The sequence below is a fragment of the Callospermophilus lateralis genome, chromosome X (assembly GCF_048772815.1).
Source record: "Callospermophilus lateralis isolate mCalLat2 chromosome X, mCalLat2.hap1, whole genome shotgun sequence".
Lineage (NCBI taxonomy): Eukaryota > Metazoa > Chordata > Mammalia > Rodentia > Sciuridae > Callospermophilus > Callospermophilus lateralis.
This window is the reverse complement of record NC_135325.1, coordinates 35,319,129-35,334,967: the sequence shown is the minus strand read 5'-3', so window position 1 is coordinate 35,334,967 and position 15,839 is coordinate 35,319,129. Positions and strand designations below refer to the sequence as shown.

The 15,839-nt window shown below is 47.2% G+C and overlaps 2 protein-coding genes across 5 annotated transcripts in view; both read right to left on the bottom strand.

Annotated features, from left to right (window-relative positions):
* Window positions 1-877: 877 nt before the first annotated feature.
* Window positions 878-5,386, bottom strand: Pim2 (Pim-2 proto-oncogene, serine/threonine kinase). The gene is made up of 6 exons (XM_077106886.1): window positions 5,128-5,386; window positions 4,889-4,998; window positions 4,047-4,097; window positions 2,848-3,220; window positions 2,086-2,262; window positions 878-1,987 (listed from the first exon to the last, which is right to left on the bottom strand). The coding sequence occupies exons 1-6, from the start codon at window positions 5,186-5,188 to the stop codon at window positions 1,824-1,826; spliced, it is 936 nt and encodes a 311-aa protein (XP_076963001.1). The 5' UTR covers window positions 5,189-5,386; the 3' UTR covers window positions 878-1,823.
* A 2,989-nt stretch (window positions 5,387-8,375) lies between these two features.
* The window catches only part of Otud5 (OTU deubiquitinase 5), a 30,517-nt gene continuing 23,053 nt past the window's right edge, over window positions 8,376-15,839 (bottom strand). For 3 of the 4 annotated variants that reach the window (XM_077107175.1, XM_077107178.1, XM_077107176.1), the window contains 4 exons: window positions 12,637-12,840; window positions 10,187-10,388; window positions 9,985-10,098; window positions 8,376-9,468 (listed from right to left, as the gene is read on the bottom strand). In XM_077107175.1, the coding sequence (XP_076963290.1) occupies window positions 9,344-9,468; window positions 9,985-10,098; window positions 10,187-10,388; window positions 12,637-12,840 (645 nt within the window). In that variant the 3' untranslated portion in view covers window positions 8,376-9,343. The remainder of the gene's footprint in view (window positions 9,469-9,984; window positions 10,099-10,186; window positions 10,389-12,636; window positions 12,841-15,839) is intronic. The other variant, XM_077107177.1, reaches the window with a different exon arrangement.

Genomic DNA, 15,839 nt, shown 5'->3' with positions numbered 1-15,839 from the left:
ATCCTTTCTCTTCATCTCATTGGTTCCACCACATCTCGACCTCGGCTCTTTATTGGGACATTCTTCTGATGGTACGGCCCTTCCCGCATCAGAAATTCTTGAGGTCCTTTCTGGTTGGGCCGAAGTTCCTCCCCCGCCCAACCTTCCCACCGAGGCCCCGCCCCCAAACTTCTGGGAGGGAGGTTTTGAGGGCGGCGCCGGAGAGCGTCCAGTGATTTGTATAGTTAGCAAGCCAAGACACAGGAGAGTTGATGGAATTAAGGGCCAACGTGCCACCTTAGGAAATGAGGGAATTGGTGAGGTTCACAGGTTAGTTGCTTTTGATGGGAAGTAGGCCAGGGTCAAAAGGAAACCAGGATAGAACAAGGAAAGAAATTAAGACCAGCTGAAAATGTCATTACACCCTGGATGTTATTAAAATGCCAAGGAGGAAGTAGTTAATATTCCAGTTAGCACTCAAATCTGATCACACAAGTACTCTGAAAAGGATTTTTTTTTTCCAAGGAAAGGGTACAGGTCTTCTTGTTTTTGAGCTGGCATCTTTGGTGATGTGTCCTAAGTGTCCTCAATGTTTACTGCATTTCTAAGAATCCTTTTGTACACACTGGGAAACACAAAAACTGAGGAGGGCTGGAGTTGTGGCTCAGTGGTAGAGCGCTTGCCTAGCACATGTGAGGCACTGGGTTCAATCCTCAGCACCACATATAAACAGATAAAGGTCCATCAATAGCTAATAAAAATATTTTTTAAATGAGGAGGAAACATTTTTGTGGTCCAGCTGAAATAAACCCATAAAAGGGCTCTATGACACAGAAGACCGAGGTTCATGGGAGGTCATCTTCTCAGCTTAGCCTACAGTAGATGCACGGCCAGTCAATTTTGATTCTATTACTTTTATTAAATAGTGGGTTTCCACACATGGCTTTTTAAATAATCCAGGCAGGGGAGAAGGGACAGGAGGGCACACTTTGTAGCTCCACTCCCTCCAATACACAAGTATTTACATTGTAGCAATTGGACAATCCTGGCTCAGGCGGAGGCAGCAAGAATCGCAAAAGTTGGAGAGGGGAGTCCCCAGGAGAACAAACAGCAAGACTTATTTCCCCCAGCCCATCCCCCAGAAACCATCCATCCCATCCTAATCTCTGGTGGTGTCCGGTGGTGTCCATCTCCCATTCCTTCCCCAAGCTGTGGAAGTAAGGTTCTTCTCACCAGAATAAGAGCACTTGGGATAACAGAGTAGGGTCCCCTCACCGAAAAAGAAAAAAAAAATGAAGGAAAAAAAAAGAGCCCTGGGATAACAATAGGGCATTACCTTTCCCAGAATAAGCAATACTGGGTTAAGGTTGGCAAGCAGCTTGATGAATCTGGGACCCTAGGCTAGGAGAAAGGGAAAGGGTCCTTTTACTAAAATAAGAGCTGCTGGGGTATTTTAAGGAAAGCACCCTTGCCCCAAGTGAGAGCATTTTAACTAAGTTTGTGTGGTGGTAGTAGGAGGTGCCAGTGTAGGGATTACAACTCGTCAGAACAAAGAGTCCTGGGGCTCAAAGGGGAAATAACTTCAACCAAATAACCATCCTTAGCAAAACAAGATACAAGGAATTCCCTCCTCCGGAATAAGGGACCACAGGCTCTAGGAGGAAGGCTCCTTCACAAAATTGGAATGGGGAGTGGGCAGACTTGGCTTGTCTTCTACCCCCTAATCCCCAATCACAGACCTTAGTAATACTGGATTTTAACAACCTGTAAAACCAGGTCAACAGATGTCCATCTATCCCTGTGGCATAGCCATGGGATTCCAACCAGTGGGAGCCTGGCTAAGCCTAGGGAAGCGCAGACCAGGCAGAGGGGGCAGAGCTTCCTTTGGGGGGGCTGAGGGGTGCTTCCTCTGCTGGTATTTGCATCCAAGGGTCCAGCAGGATCTCCTCCAGTGAGGGTCGGGAAGAGGGTTTTGGGTCCAGGCACCGGCGGATTAGGGCACAGCAGTCTGTGGGCCAAGAAGCACAGGGGAGATTTGCAATTAGTAGGAGTAACAGTACCTTGGAAGGATGAAATCTGCTGGGCTGGGATCTGTGAGGGCCTCACCTGGGGAGACGTGGGCAGGAAAATGGAGCTCAGCCTCCAGAATCTCCTGGTCTCTCTCAAAGGGTATGTCCCCACACACCATGTCATAGAGAAGGATACCCAATGACCAGACAGTGGCTGGGAGGGCATGGTACTGATGTCGAGAGATCCACTCTGGAGGGCTATACACCCTTGTCCCTGCACAAAAAGCAAGAGTCAAGTCATTCTGATGCTGCCCTCTTCTAGCCCAGTAACTCTTTAGTAGAACAGTAGCTCTGTAAATATAACATCATAGTCCCATCACCAAAAAAAAAGAGCAGTTAAATAGGAGAGCCCCCTTGACAGAATAAAATCACTTAAAAAGTAACAATAGAGCATGGCATATTAGTATAAGTCTGTAATCCCAGATACTAAGGAGACTGAGGCAGGAGGATAGCAAGGCCAACCTCAGCAACTTAGTGAGATATTGGCTTAATATATAAACAGAAAGGGCTGGGGATGTAGCTCATGTAACAGTAGAATCCCCTTACCAAAAATAAAATAACTCATAATAACAAGATCCCCTCATTAGATTAAAAGCCCAGGATGATTTTGGATCAATAAGATAGACTGTTTATGAGATGGCCAAGGATGAGACTCCTCAGTATTAGAAATCAAGAGCCTTATAAAGGTACAATATAGGTCAAGTATTACAAGAAAACCCACCACTGGAGCTCAAGGTGAGAAAGTCAGAAGCACAAAGGTTTAGAAAAAAAAAATCCATGATATTTAGGGAAGCCTTACCATCAAAATCAGTGTAGGGTTCATCATGAAGCAGGGCACCAGAGCCAAAATCAATGAGTTTGGCACAGCCCCGGCGGAGGTCTATCAGGATGTTCTCATCCTTAATGTCACGATGGACAACTCCACGGGTATGGCAGTGTTGGACAGCTGCCACTACCTGGCCAAAAAAGCAGCGACTTCGGCTTTCACCAAGTGGGCCCTTCTCTGTGATGTAGTCAAAGAGATCCTGGGCAGGCAGAGGCCTCTCAAGGACCAGCATGAAGCCCTCTGGTGTCTCAAACCAGTCAAGCAGGCGGATCACACCAGGGTGCCCACTGCCTTCACCCACCTTCCATAGCAGTGCCACTTCCAGGGGGCATGTGACCGAGTCTGACTGGAGGCGAAAAGTAGAGAAAATATGTGTTGAACAGGGGAAAGCAGTTGGTAGAAGGGAATGTAGCGGAAAATAGGCTTTCATAAATATTAAGTATTTTGCCCAAATATCTAAAATTCGAACTGACATATGGGTGTCCAATATTTATTTCAGATAGTTTATGATTAACTGCAAGGGACCTGCCAAAGAATAAAAATTCAATGTTATTGCAATAACTTAACTGTAACCAAGTACCTACAATTGCTCAATAACCCTCCTAAGCCCTGTCAGGCAGTGACTGTCAGAAAGAGCCTTCCTGCCTGAGTGGGGCCCTCTACCGGCCATGCCAATGACTTACACAGCTGCAGACGTTTTCTCACGGAGATGCACATTCCTGCTACTGCGCAGGTGCATCCTCTCCTTGTGGGTCTCACGGCTTGCGCAGGCGCAGTCTCCTAAAAGCCCGCCAGAGGGCGCTTTCGCTTCTACAGCTTGCACAGACCCGCCCTTATGTCCGTTAGAGCGCTAACGGCGGCAGGAGAGAAGCAGCCAGCATCACCATGGCAACCAGTGACCTCTGCCCTTCTTTCCCCTCCAGCATGCCCTGTGGGCAGCCCCCACAGCAGCTTTTAAAAGGAGGATGAGAAAAGAGTTGGAGGGGATAATCTAGAGCTCTGGGGAAACTGAGGTGAATCAGAACTGTATGTCACTCCAAGGTAATAAACATGGTCTGGTGGAGCGTTCTCACGGTTACAGGGCCCAGGGACTATACATTCTTTAGAAAAAGTGGGGGGGATTTCATCATTAGTGAAGGAGTCAGTAAGTGAAGCACACCAAGGATACTTACCAAGGAAGACCAGCCCAACACACGATTCCGAGGAATCACTTTGATGGCCACCTGGAGAAGTGGGCTGAGGTAAGGGGGCCAGCAGGTGACCCCCAAATCCCTCCCGGTCCAGAGACTTGAAAACCTCCAATAACTCTCCCAGCACCCCAGTATTTCTGGTCCCCGGCCACACCACAGCCCACAATGAGCCAGTACTAATACCCTGCCACACAAGACTCCCCCCCCAACAAAGTTCACCTCTCCCACCATCCCTAGCCTAGGGATCTCTTTTCAGGCATCGGGACCCCTCAGCTTCCAGGGATTTGGTTGTACATTTTCTTCATATTTTATATTTGTTTTTCCGCATTGAACATTGAACCTAATCATGCTGGGCAAACACCCTACCAATAAGGTATAGCCCAAGCCCTGAGGTGGAAATTTCGTGATGCCTCAAGCCCTCAAATTTCCTTCCTATCTCCAGGACACCAACTCTGCACCAGGGTTCTGGTCCTCAGGACTTCACGTCTACCTCCAAGATCCCCCAGATCTCGTGTCTAGGCCCCCACCTTCCCATACATGTACACATTCTCTAGGTCCTGGGGTCTAGTGTCCAAGTGCACACTCTCCAGTCAAACTCCTTCGACCTCCTGATTCTCCCCCCTGAAATCTGGCCCCCCATACCCACCTGGACCGCGACAGACGCGCACGCGCGCTCACACCCCCAGCAACCCGAATCCTGGTCTTCATGACCCTACTAGACACATTGCAGGCTCTCTCTGGGTCATCTAACATCCTATAGTCCCAGGATCCCCGCCCCCGCGAAATAAACCTGACCCTCCTCCCAAGACCCTCAAGGTAGATACCTGGAGTCGATCTGTGATGCGGTGTCCCGCGAAGACGGTGCCAAATCCCCCCTTCCCCAGAAGGGGGCCGAGTCGATACTCGGCCTCGAACGCTTCCCGATCCTTGCCTCCTACGCAGGCGGAGGCGAGGGAGTCAGGGTGGCTGCGTGCTAAGCTCACCCGTGATTCCCTCCCCCACGCATTGCCACCCACCATTCCAGCCCACCCCACATGGACGCAGTAGGGGAGGTTGCGCTCACCTGGCGGCTGCGTGGGGGTCACAGGGGGCGCAGGAAGCCCTTGCAGAGGTTTGTTCAACATGGAGGTGCTGCTGCGCAGATTGAGCCCGCTGAATCCGCTAAGCCCGCAGGGCGTAGAAGCCCGGGGCAGCGGGGCCGGGGAGCCAGGGCTGGGGGGCGCCAGGGTGGAAGGCAGGGAAACTGGTGGCCCGGAAGCGTCCGCAGACAGCGCAGCGTTAAGATTCGCCGCGCGCGCCAGCCCCAACGCTACTGAGCAGGGGCACGCGCCTCCCGGGAGAGTCGCCCTGCGCGACAGCTCCGCCCACCTGGCTTTGATCAATCCGGACGCGGCACCTGCTGTATCCCAGCCAATCGGAGCCAATCCTTATTTGCATACCACCCTCAACGTTTCAAGCGCCCCCTTATGCAAATACAAGCCTGGTTCTTCCGTGGAGGCGGGGCTTGCATGCAAATGATGGGGGCGCACACGGAGAGGACACCGGTTCTGGGAATCCCTTTGCAGCAACCGCGTTTGTTTTGGTTGTTGCGTGAGGTTGTTGTTAGTGGGGGTGTGTGTATGTGTGTACACTTAAAAAACTGCGCAGCCTCCTTTCCCAGGAAGCTGCTTTGCTGCCGCCGCAGCGTCGAGATTAGCGCAGAGATAACGCCAGACAGTCTTTTAAGAATCCGAGCCTGGGGCTAACTAGGATCCTGTCTAGAAGGGTGCTTCTCACCCAGGACCATTCCTCCAGGCGACCATTGGCCCTGGCCTCAAAACTGAAATCAGGCCCCTAGAAGAACCTGTCCAGTTTCCAGGGAGGGATAACACTTGACTATTGTTATGGACCGCACACCCATCAAAGGCCAGAGTTCAGGTGCCCAGACTACGAGGTTTTTGCAGCCTAGAACCTAATCAGACCTGAAACAACCCTGGGCCCAGTCTGGAAGCCTGCAATCTAGAACAGCAGGGGGTGATTATTGGGGGGATTGTGCTTCCCAGTGAGAGAGAGGGAGGGGCTAAAAGACCTGGAAAAATGCTGGTATAGAGAAGCAGTTAGACAGCTTTTGGCACAAATTTGTGAAAATGGTTAGAGAAGGCCTCACACGATCCAGGAAGACAGACATGCACTCCAAAGATACAAAGAATCAACATGAGACATCAACAAATTCATGTAAATTTGTCATAGGCACACATAGACACACATGTCAAAAAATGATGTCCAGAAATGCGTTACCAAAAGAGGCACTCCAGGAGAACTCCAATGCCATGTAATGACACAAACGTCCTGCCAGACACTGACAAAATTTGTCATATATTGGTACCTGGCACCATCAGATACCAAAGACTTGTACAGTCCCAGAAATGAGGGACACAGAGTCTGTCACAAGAAGATACACAGATGCTCTAGACACACACATATTGTTCAAAGGGAGGCATGTGATCTGAGAGCCATATAAGCAGTGTCACAAAAGTGGACATAGACTTGGTCACAGACACATGGCATCAGACACACAGCCTTGTCACTGAAACAAATTGTCCAGAAATAGCTACCTAGAATCTGTCACAGGAATATAAACGGACATCCACCCCAGACAGAAAGCACAGATGCACTGTCACAGACCCACGCAGACATGCACTTGTCTCTGATACAGACACAAACTGTCAAGAGTTCTACACAGTCACCATCTGACACACCTGGAAACAAGCCCTCATCACAACACACGACTGGAAATACTGAGATACATGTGAAGACTTGGGACTCACCACAGTCACACAGACAACACTCAAAAAGCAAACACATCAGGGCTGGGGTTTAGTTCAGTGGTAAATCGCTTGCTTCACATTTGCAAAACCTTAAGCTCGATCCCCAGTTCAAAAAAAAAAAAAAAAAAAGCAAATGCATGTGCACTCCCTTGTTGATCCAGCAATACTAGGTTCTAGGGGTCTACTATAAGCCTACCAGGCTTTGATGGGGATGTGTATCTTAATAAACACAGACAAGTCATGCATCACAGTGCCTGCCCAGGAAGTTTATTTCTAGTACAGCTATTGGGGATATTTGTAGAGAGAAGTGAGAATGTGAATGGGAGTCATTCAGGGCACCTCAGAAGGTGACCCTTTGTCTTTAAAGACAAGTTGGTACCTGCAGGCAGAAGTCAAGGAAACTTGACAGAGTGGCAAGAAGTAGGCAGAGGTCAAATGGTGCTGGAACTTCCACAATGGGATAATTAATATGCACTAACATTTGTGCTCTCAGAATGTGCCAAGAACTGTGCGCAGTAGTGAATCATGTTGACCATACACATTTTCTGTTGATGCTCACAATCAGCATGAGGTAGTAGATGCTAGTAGCCCTTGTAGAGCAGATGGGACAGATGAAATTCTAGAGAGTCCAAAGCGATACAGCTAGAAAACTGAGGTAGGTTTCCAATCAACCCTCTTAACATACTCATGCTTGACCATTGTATTCCAGACACCCCACACAGCCACTCAGCCAGCTATGGCCTCACCTGCAGGGCCAGACACAAACAGGGATCCCATTATTGAGGCACAGCAGAAAAGATGCCATTTTGAGAAAACCTGGGGGACTGGGGGCCAGTCAGCCTTTTCCACCTTGGCTTTACCTCTAGTAGGGGCAGGAACAGAGGTGTCAAGAAGATTGCAGAATAAGAACAAAAATGGATTCAGCTCATTTATCTTCCAACTTCTAAAACCCAGTGGGAAAGGCTCCTCTGGTCACTTCTACCCAAACTCATTTTGTTAATGAAGTGTCAGTTGTGCATTTCCAAAGAATTTCCTCATCAGATTATTATAAGAAAGAGCAAACATTGATGGTGAGAGATGGGGGCAGGGTAGTTGGAATTCGGACAGGAAATTCAAAACCTGGTCTTTAGCTCACAGTCCCCTGCTCCCATCCCCCCAACCCCCCAGGAAATAAGGCAAACAGGGACTCCATCAGCAGACAAAGAAGGAGTTTTTTTCTTATGGTAACAAGCCCAGGAGGAGGCTTGTTTTTAAGATAGGGTCTCCCTAAATTGGCCAGACTGGCCTCAAGGGATCGTCCTGCTTTAGCTTCCCAGATAGTTGGGACTAAGGGCCCATGCCTGGCCAGAAGGAAATTTAATAAGAAAATCAAATATGAACCCTGGGCTCTCACACTGACCCTATTGGAGAGCATGGGGACCTCAGAGGCCAACTCAAGCCCTGTGCCATCACCACTTTTCCCCAGAGGCCCCCCCACCCCCTACCCCACACAGAACAGAGCCGCTCAGGGAAACTGACATTTGGTTTTATTGTGCCAAGGACATTACAGATGGCAGATCTTGTCAACACCTGCAGGGCACGGGTGCCCCATCTGCTGAGGCTGCTCCCACTCCCTACACTCAAATCCTGGGTGGTAGCCACAGATGCCCCCCACCCCAAGATTCCAAAGAGACTAGTGGTGGTGGTGGTGGTGGAAGCAAAAGGAATGCAGCAAGGTCAGGGTCTCATTGTCCAAAGCCAGTCTGCCACCTGCCACCCCCCACCCCCACCCCCAGCCCCGGCTCACTCTAGATTCTCTGTTGACCTCCATGGAGCTGGAGACCAGAAGACAGTGATAACCCACATCTTTGTGCCCCCTCCATGCCCCATGGTCAGCCTGCCTGCCCCGAAACCAGAGAGATGCGTCCTCACAGAGCCAATGCTGTTGTCTATATATCATTTTTGATTGGTTGATTTTATAAGATAAAAGTACATTTTAACAAAGAAAAAATTTGACATGGAAGGCTCAGACATTCTTGGGGTACTGGGAATTTTCCCACTTCTTCCTCCCACCTCCCTGGCATCATTGTTGGGGGAAGGGTAACAAGTTTATCTGATCTCAGAAGGAAAGAAGGGTGGGCAGGCAGGAGAATTCTCTTGAGTGTCTCTCTCTTCTGGGGTTGCCTGGCTGCCAGGTCTGTTCTCTGTGTGCCTCTCGCCTACCTTCGGCACCCTTGCCCAAGTCCCCTGTGGAATGCAGGGATGGTGCTGTGCAGGGGGCAACAGGGCACTTCAGTTGGCGGAGACAGGTGGTGGTGGCAGCAATGAGAAGGAGCACAGGGATGGGCCAGCCAGAGGGAAGTAAGGAGTAGGGAAGAGGGGAGAGAGGAAAGAACAGAAGGAGGCAAGAGGGAAGAAAGCCAAAGAAGGTGGGGTGGCACCAGAGGGCAGGAGTGGGGGATTGGGAGTTGGTATCCAGTCCCTGGTTCTCCATCAACTCTTGTCTGGGGGTGGGTCTCTGTGCACTTTGTTTTTCTTCATACTGTCTAGGTATTCCTGTTGGGACACTGCCAGCACCGATGCTAGGATCTCATCGTCATCCCAGTCATTCAGACCTGCTGGGCAAGAGGAAAAAGAAAAGGATGATGGGGTACCACACCCTGCCTTCCCTCACCCTTTATTGATTCTTGGCTCTGAGAAATCCCATTCAGGCCCCTGTCACTCCCAGGCCTTGGCTATGATACAGAAGGCTTCCCTAAGCCTGTGAAACTCTGCTAGATCCCTTCTAAGGAAACCCTCCTGGGCCTGAAAATCTCCCCTACTGACTTGTTTTTTTTTTTGTACCAGGGATTGAACTCAGGGGCACTCAACCACTGAGCTATATTCCCAGCCCTTTTTATTTTGAAAAAGGGTTGCTTAGGGCCTCACCAAGTTGCTGAGGCTAGCTTTGAACTGGCAATCCTCCTGCCTCAACCTCCCAAGCCCCTGGGATTATACATCTGAGCCACCATGCCCAGCTTCTGACTTCTTTTCTTGGATGAGCCAGAGGTTCCAGAAACCCTTTCTTAGGACTTGCTGCTGCTTCCATTCTCTCCCCAACTTCCAGTTGGCCCCTGTTCCCAGAGGAGGCTTACCAAAGGCAGAAGGGGACATCTGCTGAATGAGGGCCCGGCACTCCAAAGCAGGGTAGAGGGACACAAGGGGGGAGGTGGCCCGGTCAGCCCCTGCCGAGAACTGACTGCTTGTACCTGGGGCAGATGGACAGTCTGAGGTAGGGCCCAAGACCCAGACAAGGCTTCCTGAGCCTAGCATGCATCCTGTAAGCAAGAGACTGACCTGGTGCACAGGGTGAAGGAGGTTTGGCAAGAGCTAAGACAGTGCCTGGGGAAGGGGGCTTGATGCCCAGCTCAGCATGCAGCTCAGGGTGCTCTGGTGATGAGGCTGAACTCCGCTGCCGTGGGGACCGACTGGTCCATTCCTCTAGGCCACTGGAGGCCGCCGCTGTGGCCGAACTGCATGTGGCACTGGCCTTCCGGGGCTGCAGTGGAGAGGGAAAAAGCAGTGAAGACCAACACTTTCCAAGTCCATTCTGTGCCCAAGCATCAAGTACTCACTCTCTTCCCCAGATCTTGACTATGATACAGCTTCAGTGTGTGGCACCATCATTCCCCCCATACTGGACCACAGGGCATCTTACAGGACACAGGCTAAAATCCTTAACCCCACTCTCTCACACCCTTCCAGACAACTAACAGGAAATTCTAGTCACTCTCTTTCAAAACAGAACCTGAATCTAATCCCTTCTGACCACTTCCACTGCCAGCATTTTCCTTTCCTTTTTTTTATATTTATTTTTTAGTTATTGGCAGACACAACATCTTTGTTTTTTGTATGTGGTGCTGAGGATCGAACTCAGGCCGCACACATGTCAGGCAAGCATGCTACCGCTTGAGCCACATCCCCAGCCCGCATTTTCTTTTTTTAAAGAGAGAGAGACAATTTTTTAATATTTATTTTTTAGTTTTTGGTGGACACAACATCTTTATTTTATTTTTATGTGGTGCTGAGGATCGAACCCAGCGCCCGGCGCATGCCAGGCGAGCGGGTTACCACTTGAGCCACATCCCCAGCCCATCCACTGCCAGCATTTTCACCAATCACCTGAACAGTAGCTTCCTCCTTGCTGGTACCCTGTTTCGCGCTCTCCAGATTCCAGTTCTGTATTCAGCAGTCAGGGGGATCCTGTTATGTCCTAACTTAGATCTGTTCACAACCCTCCCATTGTTCTTGCCTCTCAGAATGCATAAGCCCCTATACAACTTGGCCCCACCACCTCCAACTTTATCCTTCACTACATTCCATTCAGCTACTCTGGTCCACCTCTGGGCTGCCTGAATCACAACAGGTGTGCTAGCCCCCCCTCCCTTCTCTGGATTGTGTGCTCAGCTGAGTAGCTCACCTTCAGCAAGCTCTTGCTCAAATTTCACCAGCTCTCAGCCCTTCCTGACCACAGTGTTTTAATACTGTGAACTTCCACCTATCCCCACTCAAACCTACTCATCCCCTTTACCCTAGCTCTACATTGTTCATCAACTAATTTATGTTTATTTATTTAACTCTCAGCTAATTTATTCATTAAAATTATTTTGTTTCACTACAAAAATGTAAGCATCAGGGATTGGGCATTGTGGCTCAGTGGTAGAGTGCTTGCCTAGTGTGTGTGAGGCACTGGGTTCAATCCTCAGCACTACATAAAATAAAAAAAAATAAAGGTATTATGGGGCCAGGGTTGTGGCTCAGTGGTAGAGCACTTGCTGAGCATGTGGGAGGGCACTGGGTTCAATCCCAGCACCACATACATACATGCACACATAAAATAAAATAAAGGTATTTGTCCATCTACAACTAAAAATATATTTTAAAAAATGAAGGCATGGGCTGCGGTTGTGGCTCAGTGGTAACACGCTTGCCTAGCACGCGTGAGGCACTGGGTTCAATTCTCAGCACCACATACAAATAAATAAAATAAAGGTCCACCAACAACTAAAAAATAAATAAGAATACAAAATTTAAAAATAAATAAAAAATTCATAAGTAAAGGTATTATGTCCATCTACAACTAAAAAAAAAATTTTTTTAAATGTAAGCCTCACACCAACAGAGATCTTGGTCTGCTGGGTTCACCAACATATCCTCATTCACTGACAATAATACCTCCTGGCACAGACCTGCAATAAATGTTTGTTGAACAAATTATTCAGGTCTTGTCAACATCTACCATCACTCTGAACTCCTTGTAATTCCTCAGATGCCTGTCTGCCCTGCCTTTTCCCTGCCCTAACAATTCAACCTTCCTCTGAAGAGGTGACCGGATCCCCTACCTCCACTGGTGTCACAGCAAGGATCATAGGCCTCACTAATGGGGTCTTCCTTAACACACAGAATCACTGAAAGCACAGCAGGCAGGATCTAATTTTGCATTCCTCAGCACAGAGTTTGGCACACAAAGGCATTCAATAAAACTTGTCTCTCTGCAGTTTTTCATTCATTGCTCCTTCATGTTATCAGGAGCAATGGCTGCTTTCCCTGACTCCTTAAGAGCTTGTTCTGTACAAGTGTTCAGAGTTAAGGCACAATGCCAAAACTAGGGTCCAAGACAAGTTACAGACGAGCCTGGGAGTTGCTCTTCCTCCCAGATGTCAAAACTGCTTAATTTTTTTCCTGCTTATTTGGGGGCAAAGCATGTGAAGTAATGGGTTCGTAGCCAGGCCAATGACATGACCTACCTGACTGGGGCCGCGAACCTGACGGGCCTGTTTCTCCTGATCCCTCAGCCACTGCAGGTAAGATTCCCGAGCCACCTGTTCCTCTATGGCCTCATTTGTTGCCTCCCAGTCTGTGGCCCGTTTCTTGTCTTCCAACATTTGCTGTTCAATCCATGATTCCTCTGATGTTTTTATGGCATTCTTCATCAGGGACTGCTCTGCAAACTGCAAGGGGAAAGAAGTAAGGATATGGGGTGATACGGTGAACCTGGCCAAGAACCAGAACAGGTTTAGGGAGGTAGGCCCACAGGCCCCGAAAACAGAAGAGAGGAAGGGAGGTACTCCCACAAAGCACTCCTCAGCAGACTGCTTGCTTATCAGAGACTGGGAGAAAGCAGACTTGTTTTGAGACCTGTTATTCCAAACTCCTATGCTCAGAAGTTTTGGCCCCACAGTGAGATATCTCAATTGAGGCACTAATAAGTCTGGGGCTGTAGGTGCCCTCAAGCGTAAGCCTTAACTTAAAGTAAGTCCCATCCAATAAGGGCCCTTTTTCACAAAGCAAGTCCTTCCTCATATAGGCCTAGATGGGTCAAAGAGATAAAATGACCTGAAAAATGAACTGTGTGGACACAGAGTGGAGGGAGTAGTCAAGCATGTAAGGGGCTGGGGAACCCTTGTGGCTGTGTTAGAGAGGTGGGAACAGAACTGGCATGGGGTGGACACTATGAGTGATAGGGCAATGTATGAAGCGTGCTACATGTCAAGCTAAGAGATATGATAGCATCATAAAAATTGAAATAATAGGGGCTGGGATTGTGGCTCAGTGGTAGAGTGCTCATCTTGTATGTGTGAGGCACTGGGTTTGAGCCTTAGCACCACATAAAAATAAAATAAAGATATTGTGTCCAGTGTCCATCTACAACTAAAAACTTTATTTTAAATTGAATATAAAATAACAGAGTATATTCCAGGAGCAATTTAAATATTGCTTCATGAAACTTCAGTTAACATTTGTTTTTTTTTTAGTTTTAGGTGGTCACAATATCTTTGTTTTATTTTTATGTGGTGCTGAGAATCGAACCCAGTGCCTCATGCATACTAGGCGAGTGCACTACCACTTGAGCCACATCCTCAGCCCAAGTTAACATTTTTTAAAAATATTTTTTTTTAGTTGTCATTCGACCTTTATTTATTTATTTATATGCAGTGCTGAGAATCAAACCCAGTGCCTCACACATGCTAAGCAAGCACTCTACCATTGAGCCACAACCCTAGCCCCTAGTTAACATTATTTTAATGCATGTATACTTACCACACACAAAGGCCAGGGCTGTAGCTCAGTGGAAGAGAGCTTGCCTAGCATGTGTGAGGCACTGGGTTTGATTCTCAGCATCACATACAAATAAATAAAATAAAGGTCCATCAACAACAATGCTGCTACACACCTACCAGAATGGCTAAATTCCAAAACAATATAAGATAAATTTCTAGGAAGAACGTTAAACAACAGGAATTTTCATTCATTATTGTGGAGATGCAAAACTGTGCAGCCATTTTGGAAGATAGTTTGGGCAGTTTCTTGCAATCAAAACATGCTCTTATAGTCTAGCAATCTCACTCCAAGAATTTATTTACACAACTGATCTAAAAACTTATGTCCACACAAAAACCTTTGTACAGCATTTTACAGCAGCTTATTCATAATCATCAAAAGCTGGAAACAACCAAGACTGTCTTTCAATAGATGATTAAAACAAACTGTCATGCCTCCATAAATGGAATAGTAAGTGATAAGAAAGAAACGACCTAACAAGTTATGAAAAAACATAGAGGAATCTTAATGCTTGCTGATAACTGAAAGAAGTTTTTAAAAATATTTTTTGTTGTAGATGGACACAATATCTTTATTTACTTATTTTTATGTGGTGTTGAGGATCAAATCCAGTGCCTCACAAATGCTAGGAACGCGCTCCACCGCTGTGCTACAACCCTAGCCCCAAAGAAGCAGTTTGAAAAGGCTACATATGGGGGCTGGGGTTGTGGCTCAGTGATACAGCACTCGCCTAGCATATATGAGGCAGTGGGTTAAATTCTCAGCACCACGTATAAATTAATCAATCAATTAATTAATTAAAGGTTCACTGACAACCAAAAAAATATTTAAAAAAAAAAAAGCTGGTCTGGGGTTGTGGCTTAGCGGTAGAGCGCTTGCCTAGCACTTGCGAGGCCCTAATTCTACAACCCTAATTCTTAAAGAAAAAAAAAAAAAGGCTACATATGTATGATTCCAGTTACTTGACATTCTGAAATGGGCAATACCGGCCAATAAACAGATCAATGGTTGCAGGAAGGGGAGGAAGGGAGAAGCAAACATAAGGAGCATAGGCAATTTTAAGAGTGATGAAACTACTCCAAATGATCTTGTAATGCATGGATACATGAAGTTGTTAAGCATTTGTCAAAACCCCTCGAAATTTACAAAACAAAGGCTAACGCTTAATGTATGCTGATTAAAAAAAAACAATCAATTAGGAGGTGGGGAAATTCCACCAAGGAATGCAGAATGTGACAAAAGAATTCACAAATGAATTACAAATGTATGCAAGGACCTGGGGAAGAGATTGGAGGCCCAAATCACTTTGGAAATGAATGGAATCTGTAAAACCAAAGACAAAAGGAACTGTGCATATCATTGTGCTCTATTCAAGTAGCAGATTAGCGAATGGTTGACGAGTGAAGCCAGGCTTTCTCACCAGTGGAGTAAGAATTTACTGATGAACAATGGTAGAAGGCTAAAATAATGCACAAGGCAAACATTTAAGTGGGAGATATCAATAAAAACTCAAGTTTAGGGCTAGATTTGTAACTCATTGGTAGAGTGCTTGCCTGGCACATGTGAGGCACTGGGTTCAATCCTCAGCACCACATAAAAATAAATTTTTAAAAAGTATTGTGTCCATATATCACAAAGTTTTTTAAAACCCTCATGTGTAAGATTACTGTCCATTCAGATGGTTATATACAGAAACACTCATAGATTATATGTGTATATACATATACAGATTAGTATACACACATATATATTTCCAGGGCTCCTTGGAAAAATGGCTGTTTCTAGGACTAGGACAGGAAATATAAAAGATGAACCTGGAACACCTCATAGCACCAAAAAGTAAGGAAGTGTTTAAAAAAAAAAAAAAAACTTTGCAATAGGGGTGGGG